At 37.7% G+C, this 22,617-nt stretch overlaps 1 protein-coding gene across 1 annotated transcript in view; it reads left to right on the forward strand.

Annotated features, from left to right (window-relative positions):
- Nucleotides 1–21,723, forward strand: part of Rars1 (arginyl-tRNA synthetase 1) — a 29,814-nt gene extending 8,091 nt beyond the window's left edge. The window contains exons 5-15 of the mRNA XM_046421379.2: nucleotides 78–178; nucleotides 634–755; nucleotides 2,262–2,382; nucleotides 4,383–4,512; nucleotides 5,894–5,998; nucleotides 8,356–8,534; nucleotides 9,006–9,115; nucleotides 11,671–11,776; nucleotides 19,920–20,092; nucleotides 20,489–20,736; nucleotides 21,515–21,723. Of these exons, the coding sequence (XP_046277335.1) occupies nucleotides 78–178; nucleotides 634–755; nucleotides 2,262–2,382; nucleotides 4,383–4,512; nucleotides 5,894–5,998; nucleotides 8,356–8,534; nucleotides 9,006–9,115; nucleotides 11,671–11,776; nucleotides 19,920–20,092; nucleotides 20,489–20,736; nucleotides 21,515–21,624 (1,505 nt within the window). The 3' untranslated portion in view covers nucleotides 21,625–21,723. The remainder of the gene's footprint in view (nucleotides 1–77; nucleotides 179–633; nucleotides 756–2,261; nucleotides 2,383–4,382; nucleotides 4,513–5,893; nucleotides 5,999–8,355; nucleotides 8,535–9,005; nucleotides 9,116–11,670; nucleotides 11,777–19,919; nucleotides 20,093–20,488; nucleotides 20,737–21,514) is intronic.
- Nucleotides 21,724–22,617: the final 894 nt, after the last annotated feature.

Here is a 22,617-nt window from a genome sequence, read left to right on the forward strand (position 1 = left end):
TTGGGAAAAATTCTTGGGAGTGACCAGTCATTCAAGATGGGAGATTATCTGAAATTTTTTCTTCCACTGTTTATTAGGTTTTATTAATGTCCATCTAAGAAAGGATTTTGTATCAGAACAGTTGACCAATCTTCTGGTGAATGGAGTTCTGCTACCTCCCCTTGAAGAGAGAAAAAAGGTATATGTACAGTCTTCTGTTGATGTAATAATATCTTAGAAGTTCATGAAGAGTGCTATAACTAGGAATGACTTTCATTTTTTTATTGACACTTAATCATTAATATTTGATTACAAATGTTATTGTTTCTAATGGAATGTACTTGCTCTTATTTAATGTAATTGTGAAGTAGTATTTCTAATTAGCCTTAAGTTTTTTGAACTTCTCTTTTTTAAACTTCATAAGCTTTTAAAGTAGCTACCTGATACAAATGCAGGCAATACTAAAATAGTAATTTATATAAATAAATTCTGATTCTTTTTCAGTTAAAACTATATAAGTAGATTCAACAGAAAGTCTAGCATAGTTGAATCATAACCCAGACTGATGTTTAGGTCTGAGTTTATTATTAAATGTTAGTCTGTTAACAGAATAAAATGCTTATACTCCTTTTTTCTTTTTCTCATACATCTCAGGTTTTAGTTGACTTTTCCTCTCCCAATATAGCTAAAGAAATGCATGTAGGCCACCTTAGGTCAACTATCATAGGAGAGAGTACGAGCCGCCTCTTCGAATTTGCAGGCTATGATGTGTTAAGGTATGTGTTTTTGCCTGGGAATTTCAAATTTTCCCCCCCCCCCCCCCCCCTTCCCACCAAGTGTTGGGGATTGAACCGAGATCCTCACACGTGATAGGCAAAGTAAGTGTCCTACCACTGAGCTATATCCCCAGCTTTGGAAATTTCTATAGAAAATGATACATCATAGTTGAGAAAACAATCCTTTGATTAAATTAAGTTTCTAAAGCTTAATTCTGCTTTACAATCACCAATTAAGCTTTTTAATGTATCCTGGACATCTCCTTTGAACTGTTTTTACTTGTTACAGTTTTTAAGACTCCGGGTTAAACTAGGATGAACCTCCTCCATGCACTCATTCTGCAGATATTTCTATTTTTGGTATGTGGGTTTGAACTGGGGACACTCGACCACTGAGCCACATCCCTAGCCCTGTTTTGTATTTTGTTTAGAGACAATGTCTCACCGAGTTGCTTAGTGCCTCACTTTTGCTGAGGCTGGCTTTGAACTTGGAATCCTCCTGCCTCAGCCTCCTGAGCTGTTGGGGAGCTGAGGTTGGCTTGCAGATATTTAAGTACAGTGGGAAGCCATTGGAGAACAACCAGAGTTTAATTAGATTACTCTGGGCTGGGTGCTGTGGCACACACCTGTAATCCCAGCAGCTCAGGAGGCTGAGGCAGGAAGATTGCAAGTTCAAAGCCAGCCTCAGCAACAGCAAGGTGCTAGGGCAACTCAATGAGACCTTGTCTCTAAATAAAATACAAAATAGGGGGCTGGGGATGTGGCTCAAGCCGTAGCATGCTTGCCTGGCATGCGTGCGGCCCGGGTTCGATCCTCAGCACCACATACAAACAAAGATGTTGTGTCTGCCGAAAAACTAAAAATAATAAATAAATAAATATTTAAAAAAATAAAATACAAAATAGGGCTGGGAATGTGGCTCAGTGGTCAAGTGCACCCAAGTTCAATGCCCGGTGCGCCCCCCCCCCCCCCCCCCCCCACACACACACACACAAAAAGATTACTCTGGCTACCATGAGACAAATAAGGGAAACCAATGATAAATGAGTATCTTATTATCATAGTCATCTACTTGAGTGGATCTGATGGTTTGGGATTAGATAGTGAAGAATTTTGTCCATTGTTATTTAGGAACCATTGGTCTAACTTACATTAAACAATTCATTGAAAGTTAAAATTTTTATAATACTGTGAGAATAACCGACATTGATTCAACTATGATTGTCCTAATTCACTAAACAGATTGCAGTCCACTGATAAGAATTCTGCAAATCTTGGTGACCTGCTATCTTCAGCTTGTGACTAGGTTTACAAAGTTAAAAGTAACCAATAAAGGCTTTGCTTTTGATGTTTGCAGTCCACTTGAGGAAGTAATCAAGTCAATAGTTATTACTACATGTCATGTGCTACCTCTTAAATGTTATCGTTTCTCATGGAATGTACTTGTTCTTATTTAAACATCTTAGTCATTTGGTAAATTATTTTATATTTTCTGATTGGTATTAGGTTAAACCATGTAGGAGATTGGGGGACCCAGTTTGGCATGCTCATTGCTCACCTGCAGGATAAATTTCCAGATTATCTGACAGTCTCACCTCCTATTGGGGATCTTCAGGCTTTTTATAAGGTTTGATACCATTTATCTGATATATTTGTATCTGTCACTTGTCATAATTATCCATTTTTCTTGGGAAGTTTGAAATAATATTTGAAACGACTGGAGCTTAATGGGGTTAAGTGAAAGTCATGGTTTCACCGATACAGAAGTGACCCTCTTGAACTCAAATTACTTAACATGTAAACATGCAAGAAACATAAATATGTAAAGTGGAATAGACATGTGTACGTACGCTGGCCCAGCCATAACAATATTTTACCACACAGATGAAAATGAAAGCTGCTTGACTGAGTTCACCTACTTGAAAAACTTGATTCCTGGATCCTTTGTTCTGTTTTTGTAATTCTTGGGACTTAACACAGGGGCACTATATCACTGAGCTACATTCCTATCTGGATTTTAATTTTTTTTTTTTTTTTTTTTTTAATTTTGAGTCTTGTTCAGATGCCCAGTGCCGCAGGATCCATTGCATTTGGTTCTGTGCATAGAAAAAAGCTGCTCACCCCTTAACACATCATCTTTGTTCTTTGGTGTTGTTAAAAACTAAATTATAGCACATTATCTATTGTTAAGTGAATATGTTCATTTGTTTTTTTGCAATACTGGGGATTGAGCTCACCATCACTCTACCGTTAAGCTATGTCCCCAGCCTCCAACCACCCCCTGCGTTTTTTTGTAAGACAGGTTTTCTCTGAGTTGAATTTGGACTCAAATTTGGGATCCTTTTGTCTCAGACTCCCAAATATATGGGATTATAAGCACACGCCACCAAGCTGTGCAGGGGGCTGTTAATGAAAGTCCATTTTAAATGTTTAAAACATTTTGAGGGGCTGGAGTTGTGGCTCAGTGGTAGAGCACTTGCCTACCATGTGTAAGGCACTGGGTTCAATTCTCAGCACTGCATATAAATAAATGAATAAAATAAAGGCCTATCAACATCTAAAAAATATATTTTAAAAAACATTTTGAGTATTTTTAAAATACTAAGTATATATGAAAGCTTTTAGAAGACATATTTACACATCATCCATAATTTTAAAACACCCACAGTGGTCACCTTTCTTTCACTTCCTTGACTAATTCATACACATTTATATCATTTATCATATTTTTGTGCTTATTTAACATTGTACATTTTTGTATATTGCTTTGACATAACTACACATTACTTTGTTGGATTGGTGTAACAAACTTTACAGTATTGCCCTAAAGTCCCCAAAATAAGATTGCTTTGTTGAAAAGTAAATGTTTGTAGAGTTCATTTCTTTTGGTATTTTTTAATGAAAATAAGCAAGATGTTTATTGATATGAAACTGCTACAATAAAATTATTTGGGGTTCTCATTTTTTAATACAATGAGGCAGACCTGTTAATACAAGAAATTATTTGTAATCTACTGCTAAAATTTATAAACTGCAGTAAGGAAAAGTAACTTTCAGTGTTTCTTGAAACATAGGTATATATTAGCAAAAAAAAAAAATCTGGAATTATACACCAAAATAGTTTGAGATTGATTTTTGTCCTTCCCCTTCAGCAAGCTTGTATTGGCTTCCAAAATGAAATAATGAAAACAATTTTCTTTTTAATTGAAAAAAATCACCATATCCAAAGTGGAGATTAAGGCACAGAAAATTCAGTCCTATGGGTTCACTACCTCTTTGAACACAAAAGGCTTTTGTGGATTAGGAAAGTAGAACAAAAACTATAGTGATAGTTATGTATTTTCAAGAAAATATTGAAAGAATACAGCTGCTTGTCATTTTAATCTGTAAGAGTATTCTATTTCCTTTGGACAGAGCTGAGGTCTTTCCATAGGGCCCCATGCATGCTAGTACTTTACCACAGAGCTATTGCCCTAGTGCCTGAGATAATGTAATTGACTTTTGGTAGAACATTTTTTCCATTGTTCTAAATCTTCACTTTTTCATGGTGTGTTTAGAAAAGCATAATTTTTTTCTCTAGAAATACAGGATTGGATTCTTATACACCATGCTTTTATTAAAAAACAGGAGTCTAAGAAGAGGTTCGATACTGAGGAGGAATTTAAGAAGCGAGCATACCAATGTGTTGTTCATCTCCAGAGTAAAAATCCAGATATTATAAAAGCTTGGAAGCTTATATGTGATGTGTCCCGTGAAGGTGAGTCTCTGAGCTTCATTCCTTCATCCTCAAGTACTATGATATAGTTTCCTTCAGTCTTTATTCAAATGGCTTCTTTTTCTGTGTTTTTCCTTACTGTTCTAGGCACTGAACCCAGGGGTACTATACTACTGAGCTGCATTCCCAGCCCTTTTTATTTTGAGACAGGGTCTCAGTTGCTGAGACTAGCCATGAACTTGAGATCCTGCTCTGTCAGCCTCCCAAGTTGCTGGGATTCAGGTGTATACCACCATGCCTGGCTTCCCTATGGATCTTGAATGACACTTCATAAATTTTTGAGAATGAGCTAATAGATATTTTCTTAAATATGTTTCTGAAGTAACTAAGAAGAAGACAGGCAGATGCAAACATTAGAATATAAAACTGAACCAGGGATATTATTCAATAAGAGAGTACTTACCTAGCATGCATAGTGCCCTATTTTGATCCCAGAACCACCAAAAAGAGAGAATGTTATGCCAGAGCTGTATAACACTGTGGAGTGGATTTATCCAGAATTGTGTAGGCCCAAAATGTAGAGTGTTTCACCAGTGTTTCCATGGTCTCCACTCATTTATAGTTGTAAGACAATTTCAAGTTTTCACACTTGACAGTAATTTTAAAGATTGCTAAAATAGTAAATGGATAAAATAGTCCATAGTCTCTAAGAAGGCTAATGACTGCTTAGAGGCACTGGGTAATAAAATGTTTTATAATGCTACAGTAGGTAATGCTGTGTCACTGACACATGGGTATCAGACATGTAATACAGATTTAAAAAGAATTATAAGAAAATTCAGTAAATGTTTGCTGAGTAGAAAAATATTTTATTTACATTTTTTAAAAGAATAAATTTTTAGGGTCAGGTGTGGTGGCCCATACCTGTAATCACAGCTACTGAGAATGCTGAGGCCGTAGAAGTTACAGGTTCAGGGCCAGCCTGGGCAACATGGCAAGACCATATCAAAATTAAAAAATAAAAGAACTGGGGGTGTAGTTCAGTGGTAAGGGCCCCTGGTTTAGTCCCCAGTACCACACACACAAAAAAATGAATTTTTGAAATGATATATTTGTTTCTTATTGGGGGGGTGGGATGTAGACAGGAAAAAAAATTATGTGTAGTCCCAATCACTGTTGATTGATGTTGATGATCTATTGTGGGCGGCAGGAAGGCTAGTGCTACAGATTGTGCTTCACGTTGCTAAACATTTGATTTGCCAATGAGCTGCATCCCTAGTCCTAGCATTTTAACAATTGTCTTACCCATGTGTGTCATACATTTAGTTTTCTTGTTTACGTATGTGTCAGATAATTTTATCGTGCTGTAAGGTGCATGGTTCCTGTTTTTATTCATTTTCCTTTGTGGCATTTTCTCCCCTAGAATTTAATAAAATCTATGATGCATTGGACATCTCCTTGATAGAGAGAGGAGAATCTTTCTATCAAGATAGGATGAATGCTGTTGTAAAGGAATTTGAAGATAAAGGTAGGCACTATACTTGTGGGGGGCGGATTTTTTTTAGCCAAGCAAGGTGGTGCACACACCTGTAATCCCTGCAGGAAGATTATGAGTTCAAAGCCAGCCTCAACAATGGCGAGGCGCTAAGCAACTCAGTGAGACCCTTTCTGTAAATAAAATTCAAAATGGGGATGTGGTTGTTTCCCTGAGTTCAACCCCTGGTACAGGGGAGGGGCATATTTTTAAAATTTTTTCAAAGATAGTAAATTCTCTCTACTTTTGCCTAATTCCCAAGACCTAGCACTTGTCAGCCAGCTTCAATGATTATGAATGCTGCCTTCCCATACATACTTCTTACATCCTGTTTCAGCTTTCACATACTTTGGTATGTGTCTCTAAAAGTTTTAGAAGAAGGGACTTTCCTATCATAGCATGAAAGTGAATGATTCCTCCCATTCCAAGCAGCCTCTCCCCTTTTGAGACAGGATGTTAAGTTGGCTGAGGCTAGCCTCGCCTCCAAGGTAGCTGGAATGAGGAATTAGAGTCGTGTGCCACTAGCATAGCTTAATAATTTCTTAATAGCATTAGAGTTCACATTTCCTAAGGTAAATAATTTTTTTAATCATTAGTTTGAGTCTGCCCATGACGTTATGTATGTTACATTCTAGAAATTCATGGGTTTCCCTCTTGCCCATTTTTACTTCTTTTACTGTTGAATAAACTGGACCTACCTGTCCTATAGAATTTCTTATGTCTATATTTTCTGTGTATTTTTAAGGCAAATGATCTACAACTGAGCAGTATCCCCAGCCCATTTTTATTTTGAGACAGAGTCTTACTAAGTTGCCCAGGCTGGCCTACAACTGGAAATCCTCCTGCCTAAGCCTCCAAATATGAGATTATTTTCCAAAAATTTAGATTCAGTTTTACGTTTGCTTTTTTTGTTTCCATGAATGAAAACAATTTCTGGTTCACTGTTTTTGTGATACTAATTTAGTGTGATTAGTTATCAGCCTGATCTATCCCTTAAGTTTCCTATCAGACTTTTCCCTGGTGGTTTTGACTGGTGTTAAATTTTTTTGTTGTTGTTACCTAGGATTCTTTTTGTATAACTTTTTCACATAATTAAGGCAATCAAAAGTGCTTGATTTTTTTTTATTAGTTGTGAGAATGTTTATTATTGCAAATGAAGCTTTTACAATATGTAAAAAATACATATTTTTTCAGTCCGTTGCCGTAATTGTCCTTTGTAATAGTTAATTTACCCTAGTTAATGGTAGCCCCCCTCATGTTTTTCCTCATGGTAGTCTGATAGTTGATGTGCTCTGGTACAATATTCCAGGCTCATTCACAGATTTCCTGTCCTGGATCTGCAGTCAGCCACATCTCCAAGGAAAGCTGGTTCCTTAAATGGGAAAATGGTAATTATTAATCAGAGCCTGGAACCATTACTTTTAAAATAAGTATGTTTTGGGTTTGTTTTTGCTACTGCTGGGGATTGAACCCTGGGCCTTGCCCATGTTAGGCAAGTGCTCTACCACTAGCCCTAATGATTTTTATTGATGAGAAAATGGGCACAGAGAAGTTAGGAACTTCTCAAGGTAACATAGTTAATACATGATGAATCAGATTCAAACCTAGGCAGTTTGTCTTCGGAGCCTTTATTTTTTTAATGTGGTGCTGAGGATCGAACCCGGGTCCTGCCCATGCTAGGCGAGCGCTCTACCGCTGAGCCACAATACCAGTGCCTATGTTTTAAACCACTGATTTTACTTTATACTTTCTTAATTTAGGAAACTAAACCTGGGTAATTATTTACTGCATTATTGCTGCAAAAGTTAAATTTAAGACTTGCATATTTGGCACATAGTAGCACTTAAATATAGGTGATATTATCATCATGTTCTTTCCTGTCTCTTCCTAAAACCAAGACTCTTGCATTTTTCATCATGAATATACATTTTTTCTGCTTCTCATTCCAAAAGCTAAATCCAACTGTTTGATCACATTATAAAATGTCTGTATAGGAATAGCATCTGGCTCTAGCTTGGGAGACTTTCATGCCTTTGGCCTGCACAGCGAGTGAGTTCCAGTTACACATCCTGTGAAGGGCTTGGGAGCCAAGTGTAGAGTGAGTCCAGAAAACTACTCTATCTGACCTGTACTATGACAGCACCCTGCACTCCCAGATAGCCTTGACCTTAGCCATTTTCCAAGGCTTCTAGTAGGTCATGATAAGACAAAAATTTTGTGGTTTTCGCAGCTAAGAAATATTTTCTAAAATATTCATAGACTAGCTAGCTAGTCCTCAAAATGACCAAGATTCCAGTACCTTCAGAGCTCTTTTAGCATTATTAGTGACGTTTGTTTGTTTTTTCCCCTAGGCTTTGTGCAAGTGGATGATGGCAGGAAGATTGTGTTTGTCCCAGGTTGCTCCATACCATTAACCATAGTGAAATCCGATGGAGGTTACACCTATGATACATCTGACCTGGCTGCTATTAAACAAAGACTAGTTGAGGAAAAAGCAGATATGATTATCTATGTGGTAGACAATGGACAAGTAAGTTTGTAGTTTTGTCTGTTTTTACATTGTCAGTCTGGAGGTAGACAATATGGTGAGGTTGTATTTGGGGAATATTTACAGTTGTTCAGTGCTAAGATCGGGAACATCAGTATATTGTGGGAAAAGGAACAGTTTTCCAGGTGTTCTCTAAAAAATGGAAAAGGTGATGTCTTTGAACCTCAGCAGTTGGTCTTAATAAGGATGTGGTTGAAATTAAAATTGAAGTTACTGTGTGTAAACTTACCTTTAATTCATTTGCTTTTAAAACTTTGTGGAAAGTATGGTAACAGCTTTGCTCTTACTGTTTCTCACATAATGAGTAAAAGAAACACTTTTAATATAACATGCCACAAAACTTGAATGACTTGTGTTTTACAGGCATCGTCTAGGCATAAAAGCCTTAATAAGCCCTTTTTTAAAAAATTATTAGAAAACTAGCAGGTAACACTCTTTTTCTACTTTTTATAGTCTATGCACTTCCAAGCAATATTTGCTGCTGCTCAGATGATTGGTTGGTATGACCCTAAAGTAACTCGAGTGTCCCATGCTGGATTTGGTGTGGTACTTGGGGAAGACAAGTAAGTCTGGGAAACCTGAAGATGGTAATATACTGATTCACCAATTTCTCTGGAAGAGGCCCTGGTTGTTAATTTTTGATAACACATTAGGTAATTCAGTTTTTTAGTCTGTACATTATGATAAATTCAGCTGAGCCATTCTGTATATTCTCATCACTGCCAGAGGATATAGTCTCAAAGGGGATATATACATGAAGTCAACTGAAAAGGAAATTCGAGACTTAAATCTGTAGGAACAGAAATCCATAATCTGTTAAGTTCTAAAATCTATAGTGGTACCTTTTCAGAATTCAGAAAAATTATGCAAAAATTCAGTCTAGACATTTTGTAAATGTCTTTTCCTTCACAGTTACACACTTGGTAAAAGCTTGATTCAGTAGAGGTTTGATTCACTGCTTTTGTTCTTTGGCCATCTCAAAAATGTTATCAGAGCCTACATGTTAATAATGTCTTATCATTTTTTAATTCTTCACATTTGTCTCTCTAAAAAGGTAAATACACCTAGGTATTTTATTTATATGTGATATTCATCAGTCCAAAGGCACAAAACTTTTCATATTTTAAAACTTTAACATTCAGAAGTATTTTAGGATCACTTGCCATTTAAACAGCACTTCTTAAAAACTGTGATATCTGGGCTGGGGATGTGGCTCAAGCGGTAGCGCGCTTGCCTGGCATGCGTGCGGCCCGGGTTCGATCCTCAGCTCCACATACAAGCAAAGATGTTGTGCCCGCCGATAACTAAACAATAAATATTTTAAAAATTCTCTTTACTCTCTGTCTCTCACTCTCTTTAAAAAAAAAAAAACTGATATATTTAATAATGCCTAGATATTACATCACACAGGTGGTAATGCTTTTGAAAACCACATGAGGTGACTCGATTTGGCTGGAGAGTGGTCAAAAGCCCTGATGTGAGCATATGAAAGACAAGTTAGTTTGTCCACAGATATTATTTTGGTAGGGATTTTATAGCAGTCAGTGAATTTGTTGGAAATATTGTATGACATTTTTGTGGAATCAAGACACTGGATCCTATGGTCCTGAGAGTGCTTAAACCAAAGAATCTTATTTCCTGAACTGTTTTCGGATAGATGTTTAGGTGGTATTTATTTCATTTATCATGTATGGCTGAGGTATCCTAAATCAGTTTGTTTCTACTCTCTGCATGATTTAAAAAAAAAAAAAAAAAGGCTAGGATACTATAATTTAAATAATAGCTAAATGCAGCTCACTGTATTTTAAATATGTTAAAATGCTCATTCTGTTTTAATATTTAGGACATAATTTATCTTTTTATCTCCTATTCCTTGGACACCTTTTTATTGAGCACCTGCTCCACATGGTATTTCACGTTATGTACAGGAAGATATACATGCCAGGGCCCACTGTGGGACTTGAAAATTCTAAAGTGGGTGTTTGTCATATGTGTTTTTAAAAGCTTTGTTGGTATTCAATTGTCACAAACAAAAATGGAAGGAAGACAGGTGAGAGGAGGGAATAACGGATGGGACCAGTTGTTGCAAAGTAGACAGAGTAGGAAGCCTTCCTCAGCATTTTGTTGAACACTTCGGAGATTTGGCAGGCTGGGGGTATAACTCAGTGGAGGAGCACTTTTACCCAGCATGTGTGAGGACCTGGGTTCAATTGCCTGTTGTTGAGGGTGGGAATTGAATAAAGAAAAATATCAATGAAGATGATAAAGGCAAATAGAGCCTTTGTAAATCAAGCTGTAAAAATAAGAGGCACTATCACATTTGGTACACTTTATGTTGTATAGAAAAATATGCTTTTGTATGTTATATTTGAACTTTTTAAAAAAGTACTTGATGTCATGCAAACTTCTGTTTAACAGGTAAAATTCAGTTTTCTCAGTTGCCATTATCATTGCTAGTCGGTACTTACTTGTGCCCCATCCAGGGAGATTCTAATTTCAGTATGTCTGAATGGGGCCCTGGAGTCCTTTTGTCATAAAACTCTCAAAAATATAGTTGGGTTGTGACTCTCTGGCACCGCACTTGCTTTACACATGTGAGGCACTGGGTTTGATCCTCACAGCACCACAGCAAAATGAAGATATTGTACCCAAGTATAACTAAAAAGAAATGTTGAAAAAAAATGCAGTTGGGTTTGAGAACCACTAAATAAGATCAATTACTATATAGAGAAATGTAAGATTCCAGTATAGGATTTTCTAATGTAAGTAATTCTAGAAGCAAACATGTGTTTGACTAATTTTCCTAAAAGGTTAAAACTACCAAGCAAGATGTCATATTCCAGGAAAATGCATAAATTAAATCTTTTTACTTTTCCTTTTAGGAAACCGAAGGTAGACCACTGTTAGGGCTAACCCATAGGGTGCTTTGAGCTGGGGGCTGGAGGTGACACACGTACAAACAGGGTGGCAAAAGACAACTAATTGCCATGTGGAGTGGGGCACTGTTACCTTAGCATAGAGACTGATTTCAAACGGGCCCCTCAAGCTTTCAGTTTGAATATTTCTAATTAAAAGGTCATTTTCAAATTCATTAAGTTGTGACTTCTAAATTTTTTAGGAAGAAGTTTAAAACACGGTCAGGGGAAACGGTACGCCTCATAGACCTTCTGGAAGAAGGACTCAAACGGTCTATGGACAAATTGAAAGAAAAAGAGAGAGACAAGGTAATCCAAGGCCTTTTTTGTTTAATGTATGTTGTGCATTATATATAATTTTTTTCCTTTGATACTGGGGATTGAACTCTGAGCTACATTCCTAGTCCTTTGAGTTTTTCGAGACAGGGTCTTGCTAAGTTGCCAAGAGTGGTCTTGAACTTGCATCCTCCTGCCTCAGCCTTCTGAATGTCTGGGGTTACAGGCGTGTGCCACGCTGTCGTTTTTTCCATTTTTGAGGAAAATTACAAGGAGTCAGTCCAACTAGGCCAGGCTTATATTGCTCAGATTTTAGTGCATAATGAATTCATGAATTGTACTGAGCATTTGTTGTGAAAGTATTGTTCTTGGCTATTACCAAAGGTCATGGCTTTTTCCTTCTTTGTTAATGTGACATCGTAGCTCTGCTGCCCTTTAACTGTTTTAAGTGGTTATACATGATAGAATGCATTTGTGCACTTTGGTATACATAGATGGAGTACAATTCTCATTGTACATATTGTAGAATTACATCAGTGATGCATATACATAAGGTGGTAATGTCTGTTTCAATATACTATCCTTCCTATCCCCATATCCTCTCCCTTCTATTTAAGGTAACTGTTCTTCACCCTGCCGTTGTGAGTTAGCATCCACATATCAGAGAAAACATTCAGCCTTTGTGTGTGTGTGTGTGTGTGTGGCGGGGGGGGGGGGGGTTGGCTTACTTTACTTAGCATATTCTCCAACTCCATCCATTTACTGGCAATTGCCATTGCTCATTCTTTTTTAAACTTTTTAAATTTTTTTAAATTCCCTTGTGTATATCCATATTTTCTTTCTCCATTCATCTATTGAAGGACATCTAGGTTGGTTCCATAGTTTATAGCATCTCAATTCACAGTAGCTAAACATTGACATGGCTGTGTCACTATAGTATGCTGATTTTAAGTCCTTTGGGTATAGACTGAGGACTGGGATAGCTGGGTCAAATGGTGGTTCCATTTCTGAAGAATTTCCATAGTAGTTGCACCAATTTGCAGTCCCACCAGCAATGTATGAGTGTGCCTTTTCCCTCACATCCTCACCAGTTATTGTTGCCTTTGTTCTTGATGATTGCCATTCTCACTGGAGTGAGATGAAATCTTAAGAGTAGATTTGCGTCTGATACAGATGAACACTTTTGCTTAGCACATTTATGGGGGTTTTCTGAGTTCTTTATATATCCTCGAGATTAATGCTTTGTCTAAAGTGCATGTGGTAAAGATTTTCCCCCAGGCTGTAGGCTCTCTCTTCACATTGTTTTTGCTGAGAAGGAGCTTTTGAGTTTGAATCCATCCCATTTATTGATTTTACTTCTTGCACTTTAGAGGTCTTAAGGGAGTCAGATCCTAGGCTGACATGATGAAGATTTGGGCCTACTTTTTCTTCTAGTAGGTGCAGGGTCTCTGTTCTAGTGCCTAAGCCTTTGATCCACTTTGTTAATGTGGTTTTCCCAGCACCATTTGTTGAATAAGCTATCTTTTTTCCAATGAATGTTTTTGGCACCTTTGTTTGAGTAGGAGATAACTATTTGTGTGGGTTTTTTTTTTTTTTTTTAAATGATACATAAAAGCCTAAAAATTGTTCTCTGGGGTACCATGTGTGTATATTATTTCCTCTGACATCTATCATTTCTTTATGGTAAAAACATTCAAAATCCTAACTTTTTTGAGATATACAGTATATTACTCTGCAATAGCACAGCATGGAATAAGTACCCATGCCTGTTGCAATGCCATTCCACTCTGAACTTGATGAACTTAGATTCCACAAGAGTACATGTACTACTTGTCTTTATGCCTGAGTTATTCCCCTTAACAGAATGTTCTCCCATTTCATCTATTTTATGGCAAATGACAGGATTTTGTTCTTTTTATGCATGCCTGCTTAGTATTCCCTTGTGTATATGTACCATATTTTCCTTACCCATTCATCAGTTGATAGACACTTAGGTTGCTTCCACATTTGGCTTTGTGAACAGTGTTGAAATTAACATGAGTCAGGTATCTCCTTCCACATACCCATTTCATTTGCTTGGGTACACACCCAGTAGAGGGATTATTGTATCCTACAGCACTACTGCTTTGTCTTTTGAGAAGCCACCAATTTTCATAGTGGCTGTACTAATTTACCTGCCTACCACTAGTGTACTAGGTTTCCCTTTTTTCCCACATCCAGGCAGTCGTTTGTCTTTTTGATAATAACCATTCTGAGTTGATAAACACTACAGAAATGTAAATCAGAACTATAAGGTTAACATTTTTTTCCATTAATATGTCATCTTTTGAGAAATGTCCATTCAGATCTTTTTGGAGTATTAGGGGGTTTTGCTATTGTTTGAATTATTTTGGGTATTGATCCCTTTTCAGATGTGATTTGCAAATACAGTTTGCCTCATTTGCTTTGCTGTGCAGAAGCTTTTGGGTCCTGGTCCATTCCAATAACGTATTTCTCTAATGTTTTCTTCCAGTAGTTTCAGGTTGATCTTTAGTGTGTTTTGATTTAATTTGTTTGCATTCTTCTGCAGGTAACCAATTTTTTCTAGCACCACTTGTTGAAAAGACTGTCCGTGCTTCACTGCATGTTCTTAGCACCTTTGCCAAGAATCAGCTAGAAGGGCTGAGTGTTCTTGCTCTATTTTTCTTCCTCTTAAGGACTGAACACAATCAGTTGGTTGTAGGTGTATGGGTTTACTTCTAGGCTTTTGTCGCTGGTTTTTTACCAACATCTTGTTTTTATTACTGCTTTTTATTTTTGGTACCGGGGTTGAGTGCCCCCGTTTTGTGTTTTATTTAGAGACAGGGTCTCACTGAGTTGCTTAGCGTCTTGCTTTGTTGACACTGGCTTTGAACTCACGATCTTCCTGCCTCCCAGGTAGCTGGAATTATAATCACGGGCCACCATGCTCAGCAGTTGTTTTGGTCTTCATACTGAAGCTGTGGCTTACAGGCCATCTTTGTAGAGCACTCAGATTTTGTATAGTTACTCTTACTAGCTCACTAGTGAGTTTTATGACTTATGTTTCGGTTGTGTATATTTCTATTATGATATCAGATTTTTTCCTGCAGCTTTTGAGTTTCCCTTAAAAGAGCTGTTTTAAATTTTTCTATCTAGGAATTCCTCCCACTGTGTTTACTAATCCAATCAGGTTTTGGTACCTTTTTTAGTACAATAAACTAGGCCATGGCCCCCAGAACGTCCTTGATGCTCGCCCAGTATGAGACATCAGCCAGAGCTTACAGGATGAGGTTCTTCCTAATTTGTGCCCATCTTCAAGAACAGTTCTGCTATTTGAGCACTGGGTGGCACTATATGCCTAGGTTTGCCACAAGTCCACGGTGCTATGTTGTCATTATTTCAGCAATAGAGTGGGATCTAAGCCAGGTTTGTCCAACTACACAGTTGTCCTCTCAGCATTGTCTGTGGGAATATCTAAAGGATACTCCATCCCTCTATCCCAGAGACTCCTGGTGCCAAAGTCAACAGCCTGTGGTCAGGCCAAATTATTGTGGAGGGAGCTACCCCCATGTCTGTGACCACTATTGCCACCCTGAGTCCATGGCTTGATGAGCTCTGCATAGCACTGAAGGGAGGACTAAGGCCAGTGCTGCTGTGGGCTGCTTACTAATGTGGTACACTTGGGGCCTGATACTACTGCAACCAGGTATGGGTGTTGCTGGCAAGAATAGTGTTCTAATGGACTGGGACTATGTGTCTTACTCTAGGATTGGCACCATTGGGGGTTCCCTCGGGCCTGTGCTTAGGGGGCCTCTTTCCTAGTACTCGGCTCCAAGATGAACTCCTAACTCTTGTGCCTTTGCTCCCCGCACAGTAATCCTTCTCATCTTGCCTTTACCCACAACTGGATTTTTGCCATGGCAGGCCTCATACTGGGTTTCTGAAAGTGTGAAGACCTGTAGTTATTTTCCTTTCCCCTAAGCAACAGGTGTGTCTCCACACTGATCAAATGATTCAGTCAACTCTTTCCTGCCTTCAAAGCATCTTACAGTACTAAAACCCAGAAATGTTGGTCTGTCCACCATGTGCCCCGCCCCCCCAATCAAGTAGTTTGCGTGAATAGTTCAACTTGAATTGTGATCAAGGATATTTGTTTGTAGCTTGTGTTCTTGCCAGGTTTTGGTATCAAGCTAATATAGGCCTTGCAGAATGTGTTTGGAAGAATGTCTTCCTCTTTATCTTGAAATAAGAACTAATACCAGTTCTTAACAATGAAGCCATCGAGTTCTTGGCTACAAATTCAGTGTCCTTACTTTGAAGTATTTTTGAGTTTGTGTTCATTGTTGGGAAGCTATATCCAGGAAATGTGTCTATTTCCAAGTTATCATATTTAGTGACATAGTTTTTCATAACAATCTTTGTATTTCTCCAGAGCCTGCCTTTTTGTGTGATTTATTCAAGTCTCCCCTCAAACTACAATTCATCTTTGAGGGACAAGCTCTTTGTTTTGTCAATCTTTTGTATTTTTTTAAGTTTCGATTACATTTATCTCTCCTAGTTGGGTCGTTTTCATTGAGATGCAACGATAGATTGTTTATCCGAGCTCCACTTGTTGTGAGCATTGACTTCCCTCTTGGTGCATCGTGTTTCCATTTGTTTCAAAAACTTAACATGGCCTTGATACATCAGTAAATAGGCAAAGGAACTAAACACCCTTCAAGAAATATGAACCATCAATATATGAAAAGATGTTCAACATGTCTAGCAAGTAGAGAAATGTAAGCTACACTGAGATTACATCTGGGGCCAGGGGTGATGATGCCCGCCTGTTAGCCTGAGGCAGGAGGATCATGAGTTCAAACCCAGTGTCAGCAATAGCATGGCTCAGAGGTCGATCGCCCTTGATTTCAATTCCCAATAACACACCCCTCCAAAAAAAAAAAAAAATTGTCAAACAGAAGGCTTTATTGTGTATGCCAGTTGCCCAAAGGGAAAAATAAAACCTCCTACATCATAATTGCTTCTCCTTATGAGAAACCCATGTACATCATCTACAAGCAAACCTAATGAAAAGGGACTTGAATATATGCAGTGGAAGAATGTGTTACCATGTCCATCATGTTAGAGAGGAGTGTAAATAATAAAATTAGCAAGGGGGTGGTGACCTTGTTCCTGATGACATCAGGAACAGCTTAGACAATCAACTTGTCCTCAAACTTTAAAAATATGTATGAATAGTTTCCCATCTTAAAGGAACATTTAAAAGGTCAAAAACTGCTACAACTTTACCAAGTACAGAAATATTCCATTTAAAGCAACAAAGTTCTTAAAGATCCTTGTTTCATATGTTTTTAGAAAAACCTGTGAACTTTATAACCAACTTAATGAGATTTTCTTTAAAATTTGTCATTCACAAACTCTGCACGAGTCCTTCATATCCTTTACAATCTGCTTAAACCTTTGGTTTTGCCCTCTATTTCCAGTAATTTTATTTGACAAAATTTTTTTCTACTACCTAGAATTCTTAACTTCCTTTGCTTCACTCCTACTTACTAGTTCCTTTCTACCCATTTATTTCCTTCCTTAGATTTAAAACAGTCCTTTAATAAACATACTTCAAATTTAAATAAACTCAAAAAATTATTCAAGGTAAATTTAAGTTATATATGGACAGAACATTTTTTATATGGTGCTGAAGATTGAACCCAGTACCTTATGCATGGCAAGTGCTCTACCACTAAACCACAACCCCTAGAATTTTCAACACTTAAGGTTATTTAAACCATAATACCTAGTGAAGACCAAGGAAGAAATGGTTGGGAATTGTTTACCATGTAACAACAGTTTGATATAACTCCAAACATGTATCTTTTCTTTAATTACTTTGTTAAATGTGGAATAAAATACATCATCTTTAATTTTGAATTGATATTTAGCAATTGGTGTTTCAGTATTTTACCTTGTAAACAGTCATTTCGATTTACTAAAGTGATTATGTTCACGTTTTTAACGATCAGATCTGGATTATTCTATGAATAGATATTAGGCATAGTCTTTTAAAGATTTAATGTTTTTCCAAGAAGAAACATACCCTAGAAGTTAAATGGCTGTATTTAATCCATTTGCATACTAAGTAAAGCACTTCAAGGATCTAGCAGGTAGGTAGCCTTGCCTACTCAAAGGCAAGCCTGGATGGCCACAATTGAAGACATTATTTTACCAAATTTACTGAATATGTACTTAAATCGTATGAACTAAAAGGCATTTGAGTTAATTACTAAAGTTTATTTGGGTGTTCATAAGTCTGTCAATTTGAATACGTTTTCTTAGGGGAATTTACATGTAAATAGTTCATTTCGGACTCACAAGAGAAATGGCTTCAACAGTTTAATCCAGTTTGTTTTTTTTTTTTTTTAACAAATAGGACAAGTTAGGGTCACCTGTTCATATGGCTAAGCTTAATCATAGAAAGGCAAGTAAAGATATTGTTTCCATAAAAGTTTGCTTTAAGAAGCCTCCTTTGCCCCTACCTCTTGCATGTGGGGAATGGAGCCCAGGGCATCCTGCATGCTAGGCACATGCTTCACCGCTGAACTGAGGCCCCAGCCCGAAATGAGCTTAGGGGTTTACTGGCTGGAATAATAAACCTCCAAGTGACCTTGAATTTAATAAGTTATCTTCATTTTGTTTGATCTAATGATCAGGAACCATTTTTAGAAAGTTTTTTTGAGAGACTGTAGGGTTTCTTCTGTCTTCCCCCTCAAGCTTTTCCTGGCTCATGTACAAGTTGGAGATCTTTTGTTATGACTCAGGATTCTAACCAAGGTATAGGTTGTTTTAAGAGGCATAATTTGAGGAACTCTATACATACCGATCTCGCTCTTTCCTTTTAGATTAGGAATTTTCAGTTTCATCAGCTTAGCTTTTAGGTGAGAAAAACTCTCATTTATGCCCCTTTTAGCATAAACAGGTCATCAGAAAAGAGATGACTTAAGCTATGTTAAGAACTATCTTACAGTTTGACCATCTAGAGTCCCTGTGGGGGGACTTTTGCATACTTTTAGGGGAAAATCCTTTAAGAACGATCTTAGGAAATGTTCAGGGTTTAGGCGGAGTGTCTTGCTTTGGTAAGCATGCTATGCCCAAGATTCTTTTTCACCTGATAGATGACCTAGCTACAGAGTGACAGAAATGGTCTTACCTCTTCATGAGCAGGTTCTCTTCACATAGATGTGGTAACTACCCCAGCAGCTTTTAACTAGCCATCCTGAGCTCACCATTTAGAATGTTAATTTTGGCTCAGATTGAGAAACATGAAGTTAATTAGCAAATCACGTATAGACATGTGTAACCAAAATTAAGGCACAAATTGTAAATCAATGTTAAATTAGGTGCACAGAACCAAAAAAACTCACTAGAGGAAATATGAAATCTTAACAGAATATAAATGCTATGGAAATTTGGGTACTCCTCAGGACAGTGTCCATGTGCTAGAAATGACTCCAAAAAAGACAAGTCTTTTACCTAAATACTCCTTATCAAACCAGTTCCTAAATAAAATCAGCGGGGTTCCACCACCAAGCAGTTGCAGATTCTTCTGTGCTAGCTGCTGTCTAGCAATCTTAGGACAACACTTCCTTTGTAACTTCCCATCCATACTTATTTGTTAGGATTGATACCAGCAACCCTGTTTTTGACAACTTTCACAGTTGATTTACCGAGACGTCACACAGTTGCTTCCAGTGAATGGTTGGTCTGCTCAACCTCATCTATCATGGCCGGAACAGGAATACTTAATGTATTTTAAAAAAAATTTTAGCCATCTATTACTTCTTCCACTGGAATTCTTGTTTTATTTTACTATAGTTTTCTATAATCAATAATTTATATCCACATCATACCATAAATACTAACTTATGCTTTGGGTTTTATATATATTGAATGTAAAGTGTTGATAGCTTATTTTCCAATCACATTTCTCATAGTAGAAACATTCATTATGCACAGCAGACGATTTTTATAATCTTTGCACATCAGCCCACGTCATTCTATGAGTATCATTGTTTATTGATAAGTGTGCCATTAGATGCTTCCTACCCCAGTACTCTGCCCATGGGACATCTAGGCAAAAGCACTGGTCAGTAAGCTAAGAAGTGCTCTTTTGTTTTTCCCAAAGGTCTTAACTGCAGAGGAATTGAAAGCTGCTCAGACATCTGTCGCTTATGGTTGTATCAAATATGCTGACCTTTCCCATAACCGGCTGAATGACTACATCTTCTCCTTTGACAAAATGCTCGATGACAGAGGGAACACAGCTGCTTACTTGTTGTATGCCTTCACTAGAATCAGGTAATCTTATTGTGAAGCAAACAAAGTATTCTTAGTTGCTCCAAAATGTATGTTTTGTATATACAAGTGTCTTTGGAAATGTGTTCCCTTTTAGAATTACAAGTTATATGGAAACTCTTAGCCTGTTCCCATTTACTCTGGCAGATTTAAATACCAAACAGGTGTCACCTGCCCCCCTAAAAGAATATTTCCTTCCAGTATTGTAAAACACTTCAGACCAGCTTATTTTGACAAGGGATGTGCCCCAGAGTAAATGCATTGTCTATTTTTGTAAATCAGAAATTAAGAGATTCTTACATCAGTCATGTCTTACCAGCAATTAATTACATGGGTTCTCGTGGAGAAGAATGTGTGCGCCTGACAAAATGGATCAGTGGTGTTTGTCTGGCATTCCAGGTCTATTGCACGGCTGGCCAATATTGATGAAGAGATGCTCCGCAAAGCTGCTCGGGAGACCAAGATCATTTTGGACCATGAGAAGGAGTGGAAACTAGGCCGGTGCATTTTACGCTTCCCTGAGATTTTACAAAAGATTTTAGATGACTTATTTCTCCACACACTCTGTGATTATATTTACGAGCTGGCAACTACATTCACAGAGTTCTATGATAGCTGCTACTGTGTAGAGAAGGACCGACAGACTGGTGAGCATCTTGTCCTCTGTCCATATTGGAGAATGGGTGCTCTGAGGGAACTTGGGCCGGGTTGCGTTTCCCATTTGTTTATTCATAGAAATCCTCCCTTTTCCCCAAAGAATTGCAGAGTAATCCATACCATATACAGAAATGGACAAAATGAGAACTAATGGTAGCAGAAACAGTGCATCTCCACTCAGGCATTGGGGGGTGGGTGGAACCTTACAACTTCAAGAAAGACAGTTGACAGATCCCTGGGAATAGGGCCTTCTCAACAAAAGCGGAGTATTAGAGAGGCCAAGAATGTATTTGAAACTGCCTTTCTAGGTTTTTTGTTTGTGGAGCATGTAGTAGAGTACTGGGAATCAAACCCAGGGCCTCACACTTGCTAGGTAAGCACTCTACCACTGAGCTATACTCTCAGGCCAAGAAAACTGCCTTTGGAAAACAACAGGTGATCCTTTCCTACCTTGGGTTCTCTGACACTTTCCATGGTTAATGAAGTATATTTAAAGTGTTAAGGCAAGTAGCCATTTGTGAGGATCGTGCCTGAGCGAAATTTCTAAAAAAGTTCGTTAATACATAGTATTTAGGGTCATAGTTGGTTCAGACAATCAATCCTAGAAGAGAATTGAGTTGTACAAGAGAATATAAAATCTACATTTCATTATTGCAGACCTCTATAGTTCTTTTTCTTCTTGGTTTGTCTACAGGTGGTTGTAGACTACACAGCTGATTTTTCTACATAAAAAACAAGCTAATCAGTGTCTCTCTTCTCTCTTCTCAGGAGAAGTATTGAAGGTGAACATGTGGCGCATGCTGCTCTGTGAAGCAGTAGCTGCTGTCATGGCCAAGGGGTTCGATATCCTGGGAATAAAACCTGTCCAAAGGATGTAATCCCTTTCGAATACTGTGTTTTTACCAAAGTGGCCATTAGCACTGTTTGCTTTTTTACAATCATGTGGATCCCAAAACTACTAAAAACATTTTCTCAACTATCTGTGTCAAATGTGGTTCTTTAACAACTAGTATTATTTAAAAAAAAAAAAAAGGCACTTTGTTCCCTAAACCAAAATGACAGTGGAGGCCATGGACTAATGTAGGCTTAGGAACCATAGTCCTGGAGTTTATTGGCAGGGATGTGTTTATATTGTGTCCTTGGTGAGCAGTGCTCGCCCGTTCTGCTTCCTAGTTGTCATCCTGAGCCACTTTCCTCTGCCACACCTTTCCATCTTGAAGTTCTGCCTCACCCAGGGCCCAGAGCAACTGAGTGCACCAGCTTTGGACTGAGCCTTTAAAACCAGGAGCCACAATAAACTTACTCCTCTCGAAGTTGTTGTTATCAGGCATTTGGTCACAGCAATAAAAAACTTTAAAACACTAGCAAAGGAAATCCAACAGCATATCAGAAAGATCACACACCATTATCAAGCTGGATTTGCCCCAGGGATATGATTAATATAATATATAATTATATAGAAATAACATGATACATTATATAATATACACAAGTCAATAAATATAATACAACCCATCAACAGAATAAGAGGCAAAGACAAAGGTACAGACAAAGCATTCAATAAAATCCAATATTTCTTCACGAAGAAGCATTGAATACATTAGGAATAGAAGGATTCTGCCTCAGTGTAACTAAGGCTACATGACAAATCCACAGTCGGCATTTTGTTGGATGGGGAAAAGGTCAAAGCATTTTCTCCAAGATCAGGGACAAGACCAAGATGGCTACTCTTGTTCAAGGTAGAGCTGGGGTTTTTTTCAGCCAGAGCAAGAGGAAATAAAAGGCATAGAAATAGGGAAGAAGTTAAACTGTCTGCAGACAGGATTATATGTATTGAAAAAGATTTTAACCAGGCTATTAGAACTGACAAA

Source organism: Marmota monax, unplaced genomic scaffold (assembly GCF_021218885.2).
Source record: "Marmota monax isolate L192 unplaced genomic scaffold, Marmota_monax_Labrador192_F-V1.1 WCK01_AAM20220418_F8-fsc00084, whole genome shotgun sequence".
Lineage (NCBI taxonomy): Eukaryota > Metazoa > Chordata > Mammalia > Rodentia > Sciuridae > Marmota > Marmota monax.